A 16,944-nucleotide genomic window follows, 5' to 3' on the forward strand; every position below is an offset into this window, starting at 1 on the left:
AGGAAAAGGGGGAGGGACAGAGCCATAGAAAAATGGGCACTTATTAGCACTCCTGCAGCCATCCTTGCCCCAAAGAATTCCCCCTTTGATTGGAAAATTGGAAAAGCCAGGGAGTTCTTGGGGGGGAAGGGGTAAGCATACACCTAGTCAGTCCCCTGGGTACTATAAGCGGGGCGGGGGGGATACAGAGCACCCCCAACACCTGGCAACCCCCTCCACTACAACCCCCTTCCCCAACCCACGTCTTGCTCCTCCTCTAGAGGAATCCTGGAGAAAACTCCAAGGACTGATCCCTGGAAAGTACTACTGATCCCTGGTAGTGTAGGTGCTCTACCAGCCCCCGGTGGCATTAATGAAGCAACATAGTTCCTAAGGGTGCATCCAGATGAGCGCAGTCATGCCGTATGTGGTGCCGCAAACACATTTGCTGGGCCACATATCTCATAGCCCAGTGTTCTCATTTTTCTCCCCGCAGGTTTTTTTTTGACCCCTGGATATCTAACAAAAAAATAATGGAAAAAACCCCTGGTGCAGCTTGGGCAGCACATGCAGAGCCAGGTTGCCCAGAGCAGTGCTCCACTGCCAGCCAGGTTCTGTGCAGAAGAACTGCTCCCACAGCTACAGCCCCGGGAGGACCCCAAGACTTGTCCTCCCTCCCCCCCCCCCCCCCCCCCCCCAAATAAGGCTGCTGGGGCCAGCACTGTGCTGGCCCCAGCCTCCCTTACCCCACCCAGGGCAACCTGCCACATATCAAAGCACATATGGAACAGGCATTGCACCACTGCTAGTTGTCCCTGGGGAACCAAACATCCACGCATATCTGGATGCTCCCTAAAATGTGAACTGTGAACTCTTAGCAGTGTACATGCACCTACATTGAACACCTTCAAGAGTAAATTGGATGCTTATCTTGCTGGGATCCTATGACCCCAGCTGACTTCCTGCCCTTTGGGCAGGGGGGCTGGACTCGATGATCTCCTGAGGTCCCTTCCAGCCCTAATGTCTATGAAATCTATGAAAATCTATGAAATGTAAACTCTTCTGTCCAGCTTCATTTGTGAACCAGCTCCCAATCAGTGACATTCTTGGAACAATTCAAGTGCTGCATCTGTCTGAACCCTCGGGTTCCCTCTGGTGTACATTACTCCTAAGCATTAATGGTTAAGAACAGCTATTATGTTCATATAATCTGAAGGCTCTATTTTTCCTTACAGAATCTCTAGACAATCATTATCATGTGCCCTACAGAAGCTAGTATAGAGAATTCCTGCAACATCAACAATTTTTTAAGACATAGCTTTATAGAGATACAAACACTATGGAACTTGAAGTCAAAAGATATGTCAACTCAGCTTTACCATATTTACTTCAGGAAGTGCCGCCTGTAAAACACATTTCTCCCACCACTCCTATTCAACTGAATATTTCAAAGCATTATACAACAACTGCAGCTGTGCTTCACAAAATTAAAAACAGGCATCTTCAAAGTCCAGCACCATGCAGAGAATACATTCTTTTTAATGCAATTGCCTTTCTGTTTCTATCACTGTCCATCATTTTCACTTAAAGATATTAACCTTGTGAGTGAGGAATGTGCTGGCACTTTGGTAATCAGCTGTGGTTTTGATTACCCAATGCATGTACAGAAACTTGCAAAATACTTGTACTGAGTCATAAGTTTTTATGATTTTTGGAAATTGAGGTCTCTATGTCCATAGACAGCTCCAAAACTGCAGCACATTTTTTCATGTTCAACATTTTGTTCAAAACTGCATGCAGAAAGACAGCCTGCCTACACTAAACAAATATTTTGTGCAGAAGCTTGGCCATGAAAGAACTGTGCCAACTATTACAGAAGTTGGAATAACAAAGACCATCTTTTCTAAAAGAATCACAAAACAGATGCATGCTGTTTACCTGCAGAAAGATAACAGCTGTATACAACTGTTTGATTGGCCAGCTTGTACCTAAATGACACACAGTACAGACAAACTGGGGAGCATCTTTTGCAAAACTTCGCACTAAAATTGTCTATGAACTATTAACTACTACAACAAAAAGCCATCCAATATCATTTATTTGTTGCCTCACATTTTTATTACTTAGCAGAAAACTGCAATATTTGCCCACTGCATTTTTACCATAAAGTAAGGCAGTTATATCTAGAAACTACAAAGTATGCACACCACAAGAATAAAAAGTCATTTTATCTAAGTGTAGTTACTAGCTCACATGATTAGAATACACTGCTATAACATGGAGATCGTGACATCAGAGAAAAGTGTTGGAAGAAAGGGCACTAGAGCAGATTGTATATCATTTTCACTCAGCGCTAGTTTTACACAGACAGTAACATAGTGGGGTTTTATTTAAATCTGCAATTCTTTATAAGCAGGGACACATTTACTATCAGACAGCACTTGATTTTTTTGTAAGTTATAAGCTTACTAAAGTCAAAAAGTTACAGCATGTGCAATGGATGAGGCACCCTGAATGAGTAGTTGAGTAATGCACTGCATGCTGTTTAATAGTATGATATGCCACAATCAAACTACAATTGTTTTATTCCTTATATACTTAAGATGGACATGAAGGGTCTCTGACACATGAAACACTCCATCTTCCTGTTTTAAATTAATGGGATTAGTGCTGTTCAAAAGTGTCTGCCTGAATTTTTACAACAAACGCCCATTGTTTTCTTGTGGTATGCTGTTGACAGTTTCTCAAACATGCTTTGGATTCCTATCAAAATTGCTTGCAAGCAAGCTGCTTTAAAACAATACTTCATTGTTGCATTAATATAATAAAACCAGCGTGCTTAGCTAACCTTTAATCCTGAGACAGTGGCATGAGTTTTTATTACTTTTAAGTTTTAGAATAATTTTTTAAGACCGTACCTCAAGTGAAATCTAATTTATGATTAAATAAATCCAGGCAATTACCTTTTTCTTCTCCCTCTTGTCATTGCATTATATGTCCTAAAATAATGAACCAATCTTACATCTCCTTTTTATTCAAATTAAGGAAGTTACGGGCCTGACTTCAAGAGGTGCTGAGTGTTTCCGATTCAGGTTTTACTTTGCTATTTTGTGCCAGCATGCCGGAATGAATTTAATTTCTTCTCAGAGCAATATCTTTGTCCTCATAGTACTATCAATGCAATGGTGATGGTAACAGATATATTCACGGTTTCCTGGACCAGCCTGGAGAATCAGATTAGGTAAAACTGCTCTATAAAACTACAAAGCAAGAAGTCCAGTTTTCCATTAGCACTAATGCAAATAATGTTGGAGGAAGAACAACAGCCTTTTGGCATTAGACATGCAATGGAGACATAAGAGATCATAGTTCAATTCCCAATTCTGCCATAGGCATTCTGTCCTGAACCAGGACAAGTCATCCCATTGAATCTCTGCTCTCCTACCTGCAAAGAGGAACTAGTACTTCTCTTCTCCCTACCTTTGTCTGTCCTGTCTATGTGCAACGTACCATATTTATTCATATAGAAGATGAGCTGGATTATAAGATGGCCCCCACATTATTTAGATTCTATATATGGAAAATGTATAAATTGGTTATAATTTTCTAGGTATAGAATCTAATTATTGGAGGTTTGCCTTGAATTTGTCTGCCCTCCCACTGTTACAACTGGGAAAAGAGATCTTGGTGGGGGAAAGGGAGGTCAGGTAGCCCCTTGGCTCTCTGCTTCCCTTCCCACCCCGCCATCTTTTTCCTCTGGCAACCCCCTTCCCCTCTCCTTACTGCCAGACCCTGCTCTTCCTTAGCACATAGAAGTGAGAAGTAAATTTGAAAACAATAACTTGCAATTAAACACTGCTGTAGCAATTTTCACATAGTACCCATACACTTAGTACAGCCAGAATTGATGTATGTTACTTTTTTTTTGAAAATGCTGCAAGTTTTAGCATAGGTTCTCCAAAAACACACTTCTGAGCAGCACTTTGGCACCTATTCATATGTAGAACAAACTAAGTATAGTATTAGTCTAAAGCCAAAGGCTTTTTGATTTACCACATAGTTCATTAGTTTGGGCCACACCAGTCAATAGTATGTCAAGCCATGGTGAATGTACAGCACAGTGCTGCTCAGTAAGTTTGTATACTCTGGTGCCCTCACACAAAGGAGCCATGTGCTAATTAGCCCCCACTCATGACTGGGACAGGGTGTTCTTGTCACGAGTCCTGGGGTCCTCCAAAAATTGAGAAGCAGATGAAGTGCAGAGCAACCTGGTCTGGCTTCACCTCATGGACGGCAAGCTCACACTAATCATATGCCACTTTCTGTGTGTCACCAAAATAAAGCTGATGTAATTATATATACGTGTGTGTATGTGTGTGTATATATACATACACACACTCATACCAAAGGGACTGAAGGAAATGCTACTAAGGACTTTATTTGCATGTTTGAAAACAAGTTTATGGACAGAAACCTCTGGGTGTTTAAGGGGTTGGCTTTCACTGAAACAGAGTGCCTGAAGCTGGGGCTGGATAAACTGAAAAATTACATCAATCAGGACAAAGGAGAGATTGGAGAAGAGCAGGCAGAGAAGAAGTGGAGGAAAAAGGAGTGGAGGAAAAAGGACTGGAAACACTCGTTTCGCTAAACCAACAGAGAGGACTGATGGGAGGGGCAGAAAATTTCAGGTGGCTACCGAGGTAACAGTTTTTCCATGGGTTTCTGTATGAGGGAAAGAGTGCTGTAATGGGTTATTTTGTAGGAAATTGATGCATGTTGTTTCAGGGTTTAATACATGTAGCTGTATGTTTTTGAATACGTAGTTTTTGTATTTTTGACCATATGAAATTTTGGTAACAAGGATGCTCAACACGTGAAGCTTTGTAAGTGTAGGGTGATGAAATGCATTTAAAAATAAATAATTAAACAAACAAATGCTCCCATCAGCATTTTTAGCACCAAGGGAGGGTGTCAGAGCTTGCTCTGGCCTATCCAAGTGCCAGCTTGGTATTGAAGCGCCTCCAGACCCAGTACGTGTTCCCTCTTGGGGGAACAACTCCCCCCGCCACCCCCACACACCCTTTTTATTTATTTTATTTTTTTAAAGGACCACACCAAAAAAAAAGGTTCCCATCAGCATGTTTGCCCAGTGTGGGCCATGTGTTTTACTGTCATGCTGAGTGTTGGCTGCATTTAATCAGCTGCCTAGTTGGTTTCCATTGCTGAGCACATGCTGTTTTTGGCAGTAATTTAATGACAGACAGCATATTTAGTGAGATATCCTTGCATGCGCTTATAAGCTACGGGGCTTCCTCTCCCCACCCCCACCCCCAACTGGGGGGAAAACATCCTGTCTTGTATTTGAATAAATACAGCAAGTTCTTCAGGATGAAATTTAGTGTCAGCTTTATTGTACAGGGCCAGAAGCTATAGGATTATGATCCCTCTTGGGTCCTCCAAGTGTTGCCACCATACAAATTATTATTAGTGGTAGTAATAATATATCTTTGTTCAGACTAATCAAGAAAATATGCTTGTTAGCATATCTGAACTCTAGGCTACAATGGGACACAGCTCAATCTCCTTCTTTAGTGGTATTTCTGAGCAATGCTTAATACCTCATGCCTAGGTCTGCAAAGGTATTCAGATGTACAAGTCTTACTTAAATGCTTAAACACCTTTGTAGACTGAGGAACCAATTTTTAGAAGCCAAGAGTAACTGCTGTACAAAGAGCTTCCAAAAATCTGAATGGATTGCTACATCGTGAAACTGGAGTTCTTCTCTGAGTGGTATTAGCTTAAACTAATGATTCTCAACTTTTTTTTTTTTTTTTTAGTCAAGGCACACCTTGTTAGACTGGAGTCATCCTCCCCATCCTGGAAAATGCCAGCTGTTATCTTTCACTAATTTTTTTTTTTTTTTGACTACGGAAAAATTACAGAACAATCCTTCAGTTGCAAAGAACTCAGAAAGATCACTACAGGTCAGAATGTTTTTGACACTGGGAATCTGGGTTTATCTTGCCACCTGTGTTGGCATTTGCATGCCAAAGGGATAATATTTTGCTCCTCACTTTAAAAGATATTACAGCACTGTAGTTGAGAATCATTGGCCTAATAACACAATCAGTTCTTCCAAGATAGTTTGTAGATCTGATTTAGGACATAGTTGTAAAATGGATGTATAATTTTAATTTAAAAAACCTGAAACACAAAACATATAGCAAACAAAAATCCACCTTTTAACACTGTTAAGTGTAAGAGCTGCTGAAGGTTGTTTGCCCTTATGAAGCCAGAAGTGATGATATGGAGAGGATTCAAAATGCACATCTGAGAGTGACCAACTGAAAAAACACACAGAATTGTGACTCATGCCAAGCTTATCTCCATTGTGCATTGTGCACAACTTGCCAAGGTTGCATCTCTCTCTGCCCATGCCAATGGAGGGGGCAGACAGTATCTTATCAAGCATCTTACAGGAATTAAAGGTCTGGTCGCGGTTCTTCCTGTTAACCCCATTTCCCCCATTTTCCAACACATTTTACTGGTCTATTACACAACAGTTAAATGGAACTAGTTTTACTGCTTTTTCACTCCCAAACCAGGTTTGTGGGTTTTATGATTTCCTGTAGTCTAATAAAAAAAAAAAAAAAAAAAAAGCTTCAGTTCCAGTGAAAGTGATTAGATTCCCAGAAGTTTATTTTTTGTGGATTCTTTCCAACCCTTCTCTATCCCTAGTCTTTTTTTCTGCAAATCTATGTAATCTATAATAATAGTAATTCTGTTTGCTTTGGTTGTAACTAGGAGATTGAATTTAGTCAATGTTCTGGTACTCACTGTTGCAATGTTTCAAAGCCCTGTTCCTTATACAGCAGTTCCTGCTTCATCAGAGACAGTTCCCCCTTCAGCTTCTTGACCTTTTTTGTGAAATCAAAGTAAGAATTAGAAAATGCCTCTTGTTAAACAGCATCACATATGGCTTTGAACAATTAATGCATTTTCTACATGGGGGGGGGGGAAGGTAAACTGGTCTACTGATACTTTTTAAAAGGAAGAGTATTTGTCCTCTTCAACTCTGTGCGTAACATGCCTTAGTGTTAAAGGGACACAGGCAAAATAATACACATTTCCTTATTTGCACTGCCATCATGCTGGGTTATTAAACCAGAGAGAATTTTAAAATGTAATTTATTTTTCACTTGTTAAGCATGCATGCCAACTGTCCTAGAGGGATGCTTCTGTTTATTTTTCAGGTTATTACTACATTTTCGCTTTTTCATCCCCAGAAGCGCTCAGTCCATTATATTTCAATGCATTCAAAAGAGACTGGTTCCATTTTCTCCATGAATTATCCCTTTTATAAAACTCAAAGATATTGACTGGTTGGCCTAGCCTGTTTTATTTACTTCCTGCATTTTTCTCAGCCCAAAAAAGTCAAAACAATCAGTTAATTTCACTTTTATTTCTAAGAATCACCATCCTCTAGATTCAGATACTATACTGGAACATTTGGGGTGCAAATGTGAACATACCAACTATCTTTCCCCGCTACTTTGATCATCTAAATAAAAATCTGTCTTATTTTTTACCCTCCTATTTTTTTTACCGTAACTACTACAGCAGTTAACTTTACTATGTCAACAGCTGACAGATTTGCATGCATCATACTAAAAGTTTGTTTCAAATTGAAACAAAGAGCTCTTCCATTTTTTTCTAGTATCACTTACACATTTCATACACACGAAGACAAAATTTGCAGGCCAAGGATAGGACTCAGTTATAAGATATAATTATTTATAATCCCACATAGTGATGACAGAAATATCCATGTGAAATAGGGGAATCTATTGATAAACTGGATTTCCCACACACATCTAACTCTGCACACTATCCCAATTCACATTTAGCCTAGTTTTAGCCTTCCAAACTCCCAAGCGCTTTCAAGCAATTATGACTTGGAAACAAAAACCCTACCAAATGTTTCCTGCTTTCTCCTATAATCATGGAATATCTGTTCCCAGATTGCACTTGCCTCAGGTCCAGAATGGACAATACCCAGTGAAACAAAAAAGTGAGCAACACCATATAACTGAAAATTGGTGGCATGTCACTTGGAAAATGGAGAAAATCACCTTTCTAAAGAGACACACAGCTCTTACTTAAAGCACTGAAAGGATCATGAAACACTGGATGTTTTGGAATTACAATAATATTTTGCACAGAGCTCTTAAAATAGGTAATAAAATAGAAACTTTTAGAGGTTTCTGAAATTAGTTGGACTTAAACTGCTCAGGAAGTCTAGACAAAGCACTATGAAATGTAGGCCCAATTACACTTCTAAAACTCTTCAAAACCTCCCTAAATATTTTCTTGCTAAAGAATGACACACATAGTTTGATCTAAAAGACCACTGAATTAGAACTGAAAGATTCAATTTATTTCAGCAGGCTTTGAGTAAGTGTGAAAAACAGACAAGAATGAGTTTGTATGAAGATTTTATTGTACTCATTAAGTTAAGATGATCTGCACAACTCAATCACAGCTTCACCATTCATGAGTAATGCTCCCATCTCAAACTAATAATAACATAAACCACTTGAGTATATTCTCTACCTAAGAACCTTAAGCAGAAATAGCACTTTAAAGTAATATAAAGAGAGAAAGCCCTCATTTCAAGGAGTTATCAGTCTAACCTTTGATTGTAAAGTTAAAGGAAAGGGTATACAGAAATTGATGACAGACAAAAATGAGGGAATACCATGTTCAGATTTCCTTTCCTGCCATTTGAAAATGTTAAAGTCTGGTTACATCACAAATTTCCGGTTAATTTAAATTTACAATTATTTTTAAATGCATCAACAAATAAAGATTTGTTGGAATGAAAGATTAGAACTATATATCATCTGAGATCCTTCCTACCCACCTCATCCCTGCAAAAAATATATTAATGTATGCATACTATTGTCAAAATTTTCAAGCCACATTTAAGTTCCTATCTGAAATAAGCCTTTGATTCCAAGGTATCAAGAACTAACAGCTCCTAGACTCTTCAAAGGGACCTAGCCGTTTTTAGTACTTTGGAAAATGTAATTGCTGTTGGGTCCCCAAATTAAGATTTACAAAAATACTTCAGCCTGTCCAAGTGTGAAGCTTTGGCTACAATAGGAATAAAAGGTTTCAAATTATTCCCCCAGTAAAGATTTTCATCTAAATTTAGGAGTCAGATTTACCTTTTTGGAACTTAAAACTTTTAAATGCTTCCTCTGATGAAACATCTTTTCAATTAATTATGTTAGATTTTTTTTAGTTGCATTAGAACTTTAACCCAAAAAGTAGCTATAACTAGAACAAACTTAAAATATAAGAACAGAAATGTATAGTTAAGATCCAACAGACTGAAAAAGGGGACATTTTTAGTTGTTTTTCAGATGCTTCTTTCTTGACTGGCTGAATATTTTCTCAGAGAAACAGCAAATACAGAACAATTGTACATGAAAATTTCAGGTCTCAGAATGGGTTTTACTCGAACATTATCCCCCTCATACACTCCCACTACATACACATCAAATCCAGCAACAAGGTGGTGAAGCCACCTTGAGGGCACCCTTCCCTGCCTTTCCCAAGAATGTTCTCAACAGGAAGAGAGAACTTACAAATTCAGAGGGCACACACTATTTCAGCCTGAGCAGTTGGTATCCCTGCCTAGCTCTTACCCAGAAGTTTTCACTGCCTTCATTTTCTAAACGTCCTCCACTGCAATTCAACATAATTTTATTATCAAGAAATGTTACGCCACCAGCTTAGGTTGTTACCCACAAGAATGTGACCTACATGATAATCCATGCTCCTGTGTGTTTAGTGCACTCCAAGCATTCCTGTGCTCCTTGTCCTCCCCTTCAAGACTTAATGTAGCTCCCCCACTCCTTTCCATATCTCTCTGCACTCTCTCTCTACACCCCTGCTCCTTTCTGAGCTTCCTGCCTGGCAGCCCTCTCAGTCCCTTCTCTTATGCACATCTTTATGCCTTCTTTCATGCCTATACTTTGAATTTGTCCCTTGTTCAACAGCAACTTTCCACTTCATGTTCAAATTTCATCTTTAGCTAGGCTCTTCAGCGCTAACCTTTTCTGCCCCCCTGCTCCCTTGTGCTAATAAGGGTGAAATGGAGAACAGAATGAAAAGCTCACTACTTTATAAAGGCTATCCATCACATATTCTTAATATACATTATGATCCTGTATGCTCACTGTTCTTTATACTGCATTACCAATTACTAATTAAGACTCCAAACTGCACAAGCAGAACCCCCTGCAGAATCAGGTGCTTCAATTAAATTCTTCTTGGAAAGGAACTTTTTCTTTATTCAGTACAAACACTAAGCATGCCTTTGGTGTTCTGTATATCATAAAACAAACAGTAGAGAATTCATGTGTCAAAAAGTTAATGTACACCGTGCAGGTAATGTTAACAAGCAGGAGTCTAGAAACCTCTCCAAAACTTCCTGTAAAGGTTTACATTTTTTTCTCCTTATGCTACTATTGCAAATCTTAGAAAACCTTTGAGTTTCAGCCAGTATGTGACAGAAGTGTAGTATATTTAACTCAACTGTTCTCTAGTCAATGTTTCAGTTCTGACTAGCTGACTTGAAACCTGCTAGCATACACACATATGCATTATAGCTCTGTACATGACTACCCTTCATCATCATAGGCTCCAAAAGTCTAAGCTGGTTCTTTTCTTCATAAGCATTTTTATCAATAATAGGAGGTTCTGCAGGCCAAATTTTCCAAATTATGCCTATGATGGCCCATGTTAAGGCTATACGTATTTCAGAGAATTGCACAGTTGTACTTGATTAGTAAACAAATCAGCTGGTTCATAAAGAGGAATTGTGTCTTGCCCTCTTCTGACTGTACTGGCTGTTCTCGATTAACATTAAAAGATAATAAAATCCTATCTCAGTTAGGCATGACTGTAAAAGGGAAGAAAAATATCTGTTGAATGAGGCATCATTTTAAAGTTACTTTTCTGTGCATACCCACATCTTTTAAAACAAGTAATGTCCTCAGTCACCTTTGAACAGCTTAGCACCTGTCCACTTCTGTCCCTTCCCCTCCAATTTAAAAGCACTACATCCTGAACCTTACTCTCTGGTCCAGCTGCCCTGTCAGACTCCCCTACAAACTAAATTCAACCTCCTAACGATAAAAGGTTTTACACCTCTTCAAAAATTCCTGCTTGCTATTGAAATATGTTTTCTTAGAGAGCAGGCTGGTCAGCAGGCTTCTCACTCTGCAGGCTGGCCAGCAGGTTTCTCAAAATTAAGCATTGTGCTATAGTGAAGTTAGGCTTAAGTCAGTTCTTTACATAAAAGGGTAGGGAAAAAGGGAAGGCACGTACAGTATGGGAGATAACATACGTACCATATTCTAGTAAATATGTATGTTAATTTTTTTAATTTGTTGAAAGTTAAATGTGTAATACCTCCCAAATACTACATATGTATAAACCTTATCACGATTTGAAGATGACAAAATCATGTTCTGTTTCACACTTCCCAGATCAGCTGTTTCACTAATGTCCAGCAGGGGGCAATGACAGAGCTGTGTAACTAGCACCTCTCCTATAGTTTCTATGCATGAAGACCCTACGCATCCCCAGCTCACAGTCAGGGGCCAAGTGAAAGTCTTGTCTTTTGACAACCTGGCTGAGCAGGTTTTGATTTGTGAAATGTAGAGAACCGTACCTGTCTATAAGGCATGATATGCTATGGTTTAAATAATTGAGCTCCATATTTATCCCATTACTTCTTCCTTAGGGTTGATCAGGAGACTATTTTTCATATTAAAACAATTTTTCACATCATTAAAAGATAACCAAATACAATGACTAAGATATGTATAAATCTGTGCTAGCACCTATGCTGAACAGAGTTGGGCAAAGAGTGGAGTTTTTTGAGGGGTTTTGGCAATTTCAAAACACTGTTGTTCTATTATTCTGGATAAAAATGTTTCTTTTTGACAAAAGCTAAAGTGTATTTTAGTAAATAAAATTGAAGGAAATATTGAAGTGAATAATCATTTCAAAATGAAAAATCCAATTACATTTAGAAATATCAAAATGAAACATTTGAAAAAAATCTAGAGTTTTTATTACTCCCTTTCAAAGGGCAAACAGAAGACCAAAAAATTGATGAAAGATTTCAATGTTGCAAAACCTGCACTTTTGACAGAAAACTGTTGTGTAAAATTGTTGCTAAGATGCAGTATTAAAACACTCTTTCCCTTTCAGCTTTTATGTGCAGATTTTTTTTTAAAGTCCCTGATTACCCAGCATTTTACAAATCTGAAATCAAATTCTACCATGAGAGCCCCAAAACTGCTTTCATAAACAAAGACTCTCTTCTCTTAATTAAGCACACTGGTGCTGATCCCTATGCTATTCACAGGCATTTTTAAAGGATTTCTCCCACTCCTTTCTCAGCTTTCTCCCTTAAAAAAGAGAAAAAATAATCAATTATTCAATTATTTTCTGGGTGGAATTAATTATGAGGTATAGTTAAACATTTCTCCAATTAATATACTTCTCAAAGCTGAGGGTGTTCCCTGTAGAAGTTAATTGTACAGGCTTTGGGATGATTTGGCTGAGAATGTAATTAAAATCCTTGAATGATGGTTAGTTAGAAGAATAGTAGGAGGTTTCAATATCAGAGTGCAATAGGCCTAGATCTGACTCTCTGCTAGCCCAAGTGTAGCACTGCAGTCATGAACCTTACTGTGCAGAATTTAAATGGAAGTACATTAAACATTCTCACCCTTAATCTTGTAGTGGAGATTTCCGCCTTCAGAATGTCAGGGTCATATTTCGTGCTGGATGAAGAGCCTGAGAACACTTATTTAAAAAAAAACAACACAACAAACATTTAACTACTTTCAAACCATTAATTATTTCTATCCTTGAAGAGTATTCTTGATTTCAAACTGGGAGGTTATCATAATACTGCAGACAAAATGAATATTAATCATTTTAATGTATGCCCTTACATTAGGATGCAGGATGGTTATCAGTGTAAAAATTACTGATTTATTTTCCAAATGTTTTCTTCTCCTTCTTCCTATCCTTATTCAGGTGGGTTCAAAGCCATAAAGGAGGAAAGACTGTCTATGATAACAGCACATGACAACTCCAAGTTCTACCTAGCTTTCAAAAACTAGCTCCTGGCTAACACCTCTTCAAGCTGAGAAGCAGTCAACAGCACTCTCCTACTGGGGGGGAAAGAGAACCCCAAACAATTTTCAGAGCTCAAAGGAGCTTGTGGCAGGGCACTGTGTGTGCCTGCCACTTTAAGGGCCTGGAGCTGGCAGCCGCCAGGTGCCTAATGAGGGCAGCCATTTGAACTGAGGCCTGCCCATATAAACAGGGCAGTTCAGCTGTGAGAGGCCAGGCAACAACACTGCCTGGTTGGAGGTCTGCTGATATCATCTGGAGGTAAGGGAGGCGCTGCAGGGGATGGTAAGGAGGCTCCTGGTCGTGGGTACGACTGAAAACTGCACCCTGCCAGGAGTGGGTGGCCTGGTGGGTCTCCCAGTGGTGCCGGAGCCCCCAGGAAATGCCAGGCCAGTTACCACCCCAGTGAAAGGTGGGTCGGGGCACCTTAACCTCTAGCCCCCAAAACCAGGTGGGTTACCCCTTTGTTGTAGGGTTGGGAAGGTGAACCCCATGGCGAAAGAGTAAGGGCCATAGACTCAAGGCCTGTCTGAACGCCTGACTGACCCATGCTAGGACCAGGACCGGAAGGGTCAAAGGGCATGGGCCCACCGCGAGGACCACTCAAGAGCTGCATGCCTGGGGTTCTGATTGGCCTGGAGGCGGGCCAGGGCTAGTGAGCCAAAGGTCCTGGTGTGGGGATCACACCCGAAGAGGAAGCAGCTCAGGGACCTATGTTGCCCGGTATGAAGGCGGAAGAGACCGCCTGATGAAAGGAACCCAGGTGGGTGGGTTCATCAGTAGGATTCTGGGGCTCAGTGTGGGGGCTGGTGATTGTAAGAACTATAGATGCCATCTGTGAGGCTTGGGCTGCAGTGTAGGGGAGGAAAGGAGCCGCAGATAGTACCCCCTGGCACTGGGGCAGGAAATGGGCAGCCTCCTGCTTAATTACATCTATTTAACTAATTAACCATAAGGTGTGGCGGGCAAGAACGTGGGCAGTTAGCCCAGGAATGGGTGGGCGGGAGACAGCGAGATTGGCCCCGAGCAGGTCCCCTGTTACAGAGCTATATTAAAAATAATATTTAGAAAGAGAAAGCAGACTTGCTCAGCAACTAAGACTCAATGCTCTTCTCTTCAGCATCTGCATACATTGATTTATAACATTACAAATGCTAGAAAGTAAGCTTCTTACCCAGCAACTCAACTGCAGGGCTCACAAAGCATCAGGCTAAGTACCACAGAGTCTTTATATTTTGCTCTCAGCATTTACACTAAAAAGATCCCAGGTATTTGCATTGCAGCCTTCAGCAATATATGCACACATACTGTAAAAACTGAAATAAACTGCTGATAAAAGTTCGCAGTCAAACCTGCTAGTCCCTTTGTCACTGCCATCCATTAAGATAAGCTAATGCCCACAAGCCAAAGCGCAACAGTGATCCCATACCCTTTGAATAAAAACTCACTAGATCCAGGATCTGGAAAATTAAGTAACAGAACAGATTTCAGAAGCAAAAATCATAAGCTACAGCTCTGAAAGAGTTCAATCGTAGTGGACAGACAAAAGTTCCTTCTAGTACAACACCACTGTATTAGGACAGTGGTGCATAACCTTCTGGCCCCGTGGGCCAGATGAGTGGCCAGGGGCTGGTCCATAGGCCAGATGGAATCCCATGTGGCGGGACTGGGCCCCAAGGACTGGGCACCATGCATTCCTGCTGGAACTGGGACCCAGGGGCCTGCTGTCACCCCCTCCCAGGCCCACACACAAGGACTGGGCCCTGGGGGCCCAGCACTGCTCCGACACTACCCCTGCATGTTGGGAAATTTGGCAGTAAGGGAACAGTGCCACCAAATTTCTGGACCCTGGGAAGTCCTGTGAACCAAATGAAACAGCACCATGGATTGGGTCTGGCCTGATAGCTAGGGGTTAAGTACCCTTCCTTAAGGAAATAAAAGGTGGAAAGGCTGTTTGTATAACAGCCATGGTCCAAGATATTCAGGGCAAACTGAAATGTACCCCAAAGGAGAACAAGAGCCATTGCAGGCCACAGAAAAATCTAACAGTGCATTTCCAGTGTACTTACAGCTTGTTCGAGAGCTTGATTTTTCTTTGTAGGCATCATTCAGTCGTACATACTCATCCAGGGCAAGTGCCAGCCTTTGTTCTTTCACGTGGTATAGCTCTTTCTGGGTGCTGAGTGCATCCTGTGCTACCATAAGATAGTCTTTTAGCATTCTCTCTTGTTCTTGCCTCCATTGTTTTCGAGGATCTTCTATTTGTGTTGTTTCTTAAAAACATAGTTTTAAAAAGCTTCAATTTAGTTAAATCAACATTTGCCAAATGATAGTAACTTTTGATACTTCTTTAACTCCGATATTTTGGCTATACTTGTAATTCACAGATGTGTAAGTTCAGACCATCAGGCCAGTTCCTCCACAAAAAAGTGAGGGTAATAAAAGCTTGAAAGGCAGTGCAAATAGTCTGGATACTGCCCAATTTCTTCATCTGAATTATCTGTCTCAAAGAATCTGAAAGCTTCTAACTTCTTGGTACTACTTGCATTTCAAACAAAGTTAATTACCTTGTTAATTTAAGATGACAACTAAGATCTGGTTACTAGGCAGTGCAGCAATTCATTTTTATGAAGGTAGTACTTTGTCATGATGGTTTGTATGGGTAAATAGTGCTTAACACACCGATGTCAAAATTATCACTAATGTTCTAATATTAACAATGTACATTTTAAATATATAAATATCTGCGCTACTGTTATTGTCTATTAAACTAATAACTTGAAACCATTGCACTGCAATTATTACAGACAAAGGCTTTTTAGTGACCCAGTTATATGGGCACAGGCAACTTGAAATCTAGCCCACTTCCAAAAATAAAAGTTTCAGACAGATATTTGCCCCAGATCTGTTACCATTTTTTGATATTTTAAACCACTTTGTTTATAATGGTTTTCTCCACATTTTTGCTGGTTGCAAAGTTATTTTTCTTTCTCCATTATTAAAGTAGCACCAAGTTCCCATACAAAAGAGAGAGAGACAAATCATTTCAGAAAACAGACTTGACTATACAACATACTGGCAAACATACAAGACAAACAGTCTTTAAATTCACACTCATATGTTTACATATACAAGACTGCAAAAAGATTATTACACTACATGCAAAACAAGTCATCACATGATTTAAAAATGTATTAATGCAGATATGCAAAGGGGAGCAATGAAAGTTGCATGGTCAGCTTCAGTTTTAGCATTGCCTGACTGCTCAACATAGTCTTTGGCTGACTACCTGACATGGTCTATTTAAAAATTATAATATTCAGGAGAGAAGAGTTGCTATTAGCATAAGACATAGCTTTGACAGAGCTATCCAATCTGAAACTTAAATACAAATCTTCCACAATGCAGGCACTCCATTACAATGCAAGAATATTAACATTCTTGGCTCAGTTCAGGGAAAAACTTATCAATTAAAAGGAACAAAAAATTCTGTATGAGAAAAGGTAATAAAGAAAAATGTAGCACTTATGAAACACTTAACATCTTCAACTCCACAAATATTAAACCAAAAAATGAGTTTCTAGTATAATCAAGCATTCTGTTATACTCCACTTCCTAAATCACTAAAAATATTTTTTCATATGGCCATCTCTATAAGAAGGCACAGACATAGAAGACTTTTTAAAAACCCCTTATTTTGTAACATTAGAAGCTAACAATAAAAGATCGATAATTACC

General features: G+C 39.7%; 1 protein-coding gene across 1 annotated transcript in view; it reads right to left on the minus strand.

The window, feature by feature from the left end:
* WWC2 (WW and C2 domain containing 2) overlaps positions 1-16,944 on the minus strand; it is a 159,113-nt gene that overhangs the window by 63,624 nt on the left and 78,545 nt on the right. The window contains exons 3-5 of the mRNA XM_090036133.1: positions 15,276-15,479; positions 12,794-12,870; positions 6,817-6,896 (exon numbers count right to left, since the gene is read on the minus strand). Of these exons, the coding sequence (XP_089892259.1) occupies positions 6,817-6,896; positions 12,794-12,870; positions 15,276-15,479 (361 nt within the window). The remainder of the gene's footprint in view (positions 1-6,816; positions 6,897-12,793; positions 12,871-15,275; positions 15,480-16,944) is intronic.

Source organism: Crocodylus siamensis, chromosome 2 (assembly GCF_052110815.1).
Source record: "Crocodylus siamensis isolate JL-2025a chromosome 2, ASM5211081v1, whole genome shotgun sequence".
NCBI lineage: Eukaryota > Metazoa > Chordata > Crocodylia > Crocodylidae > Crocodylus > Crocodylus siamensis.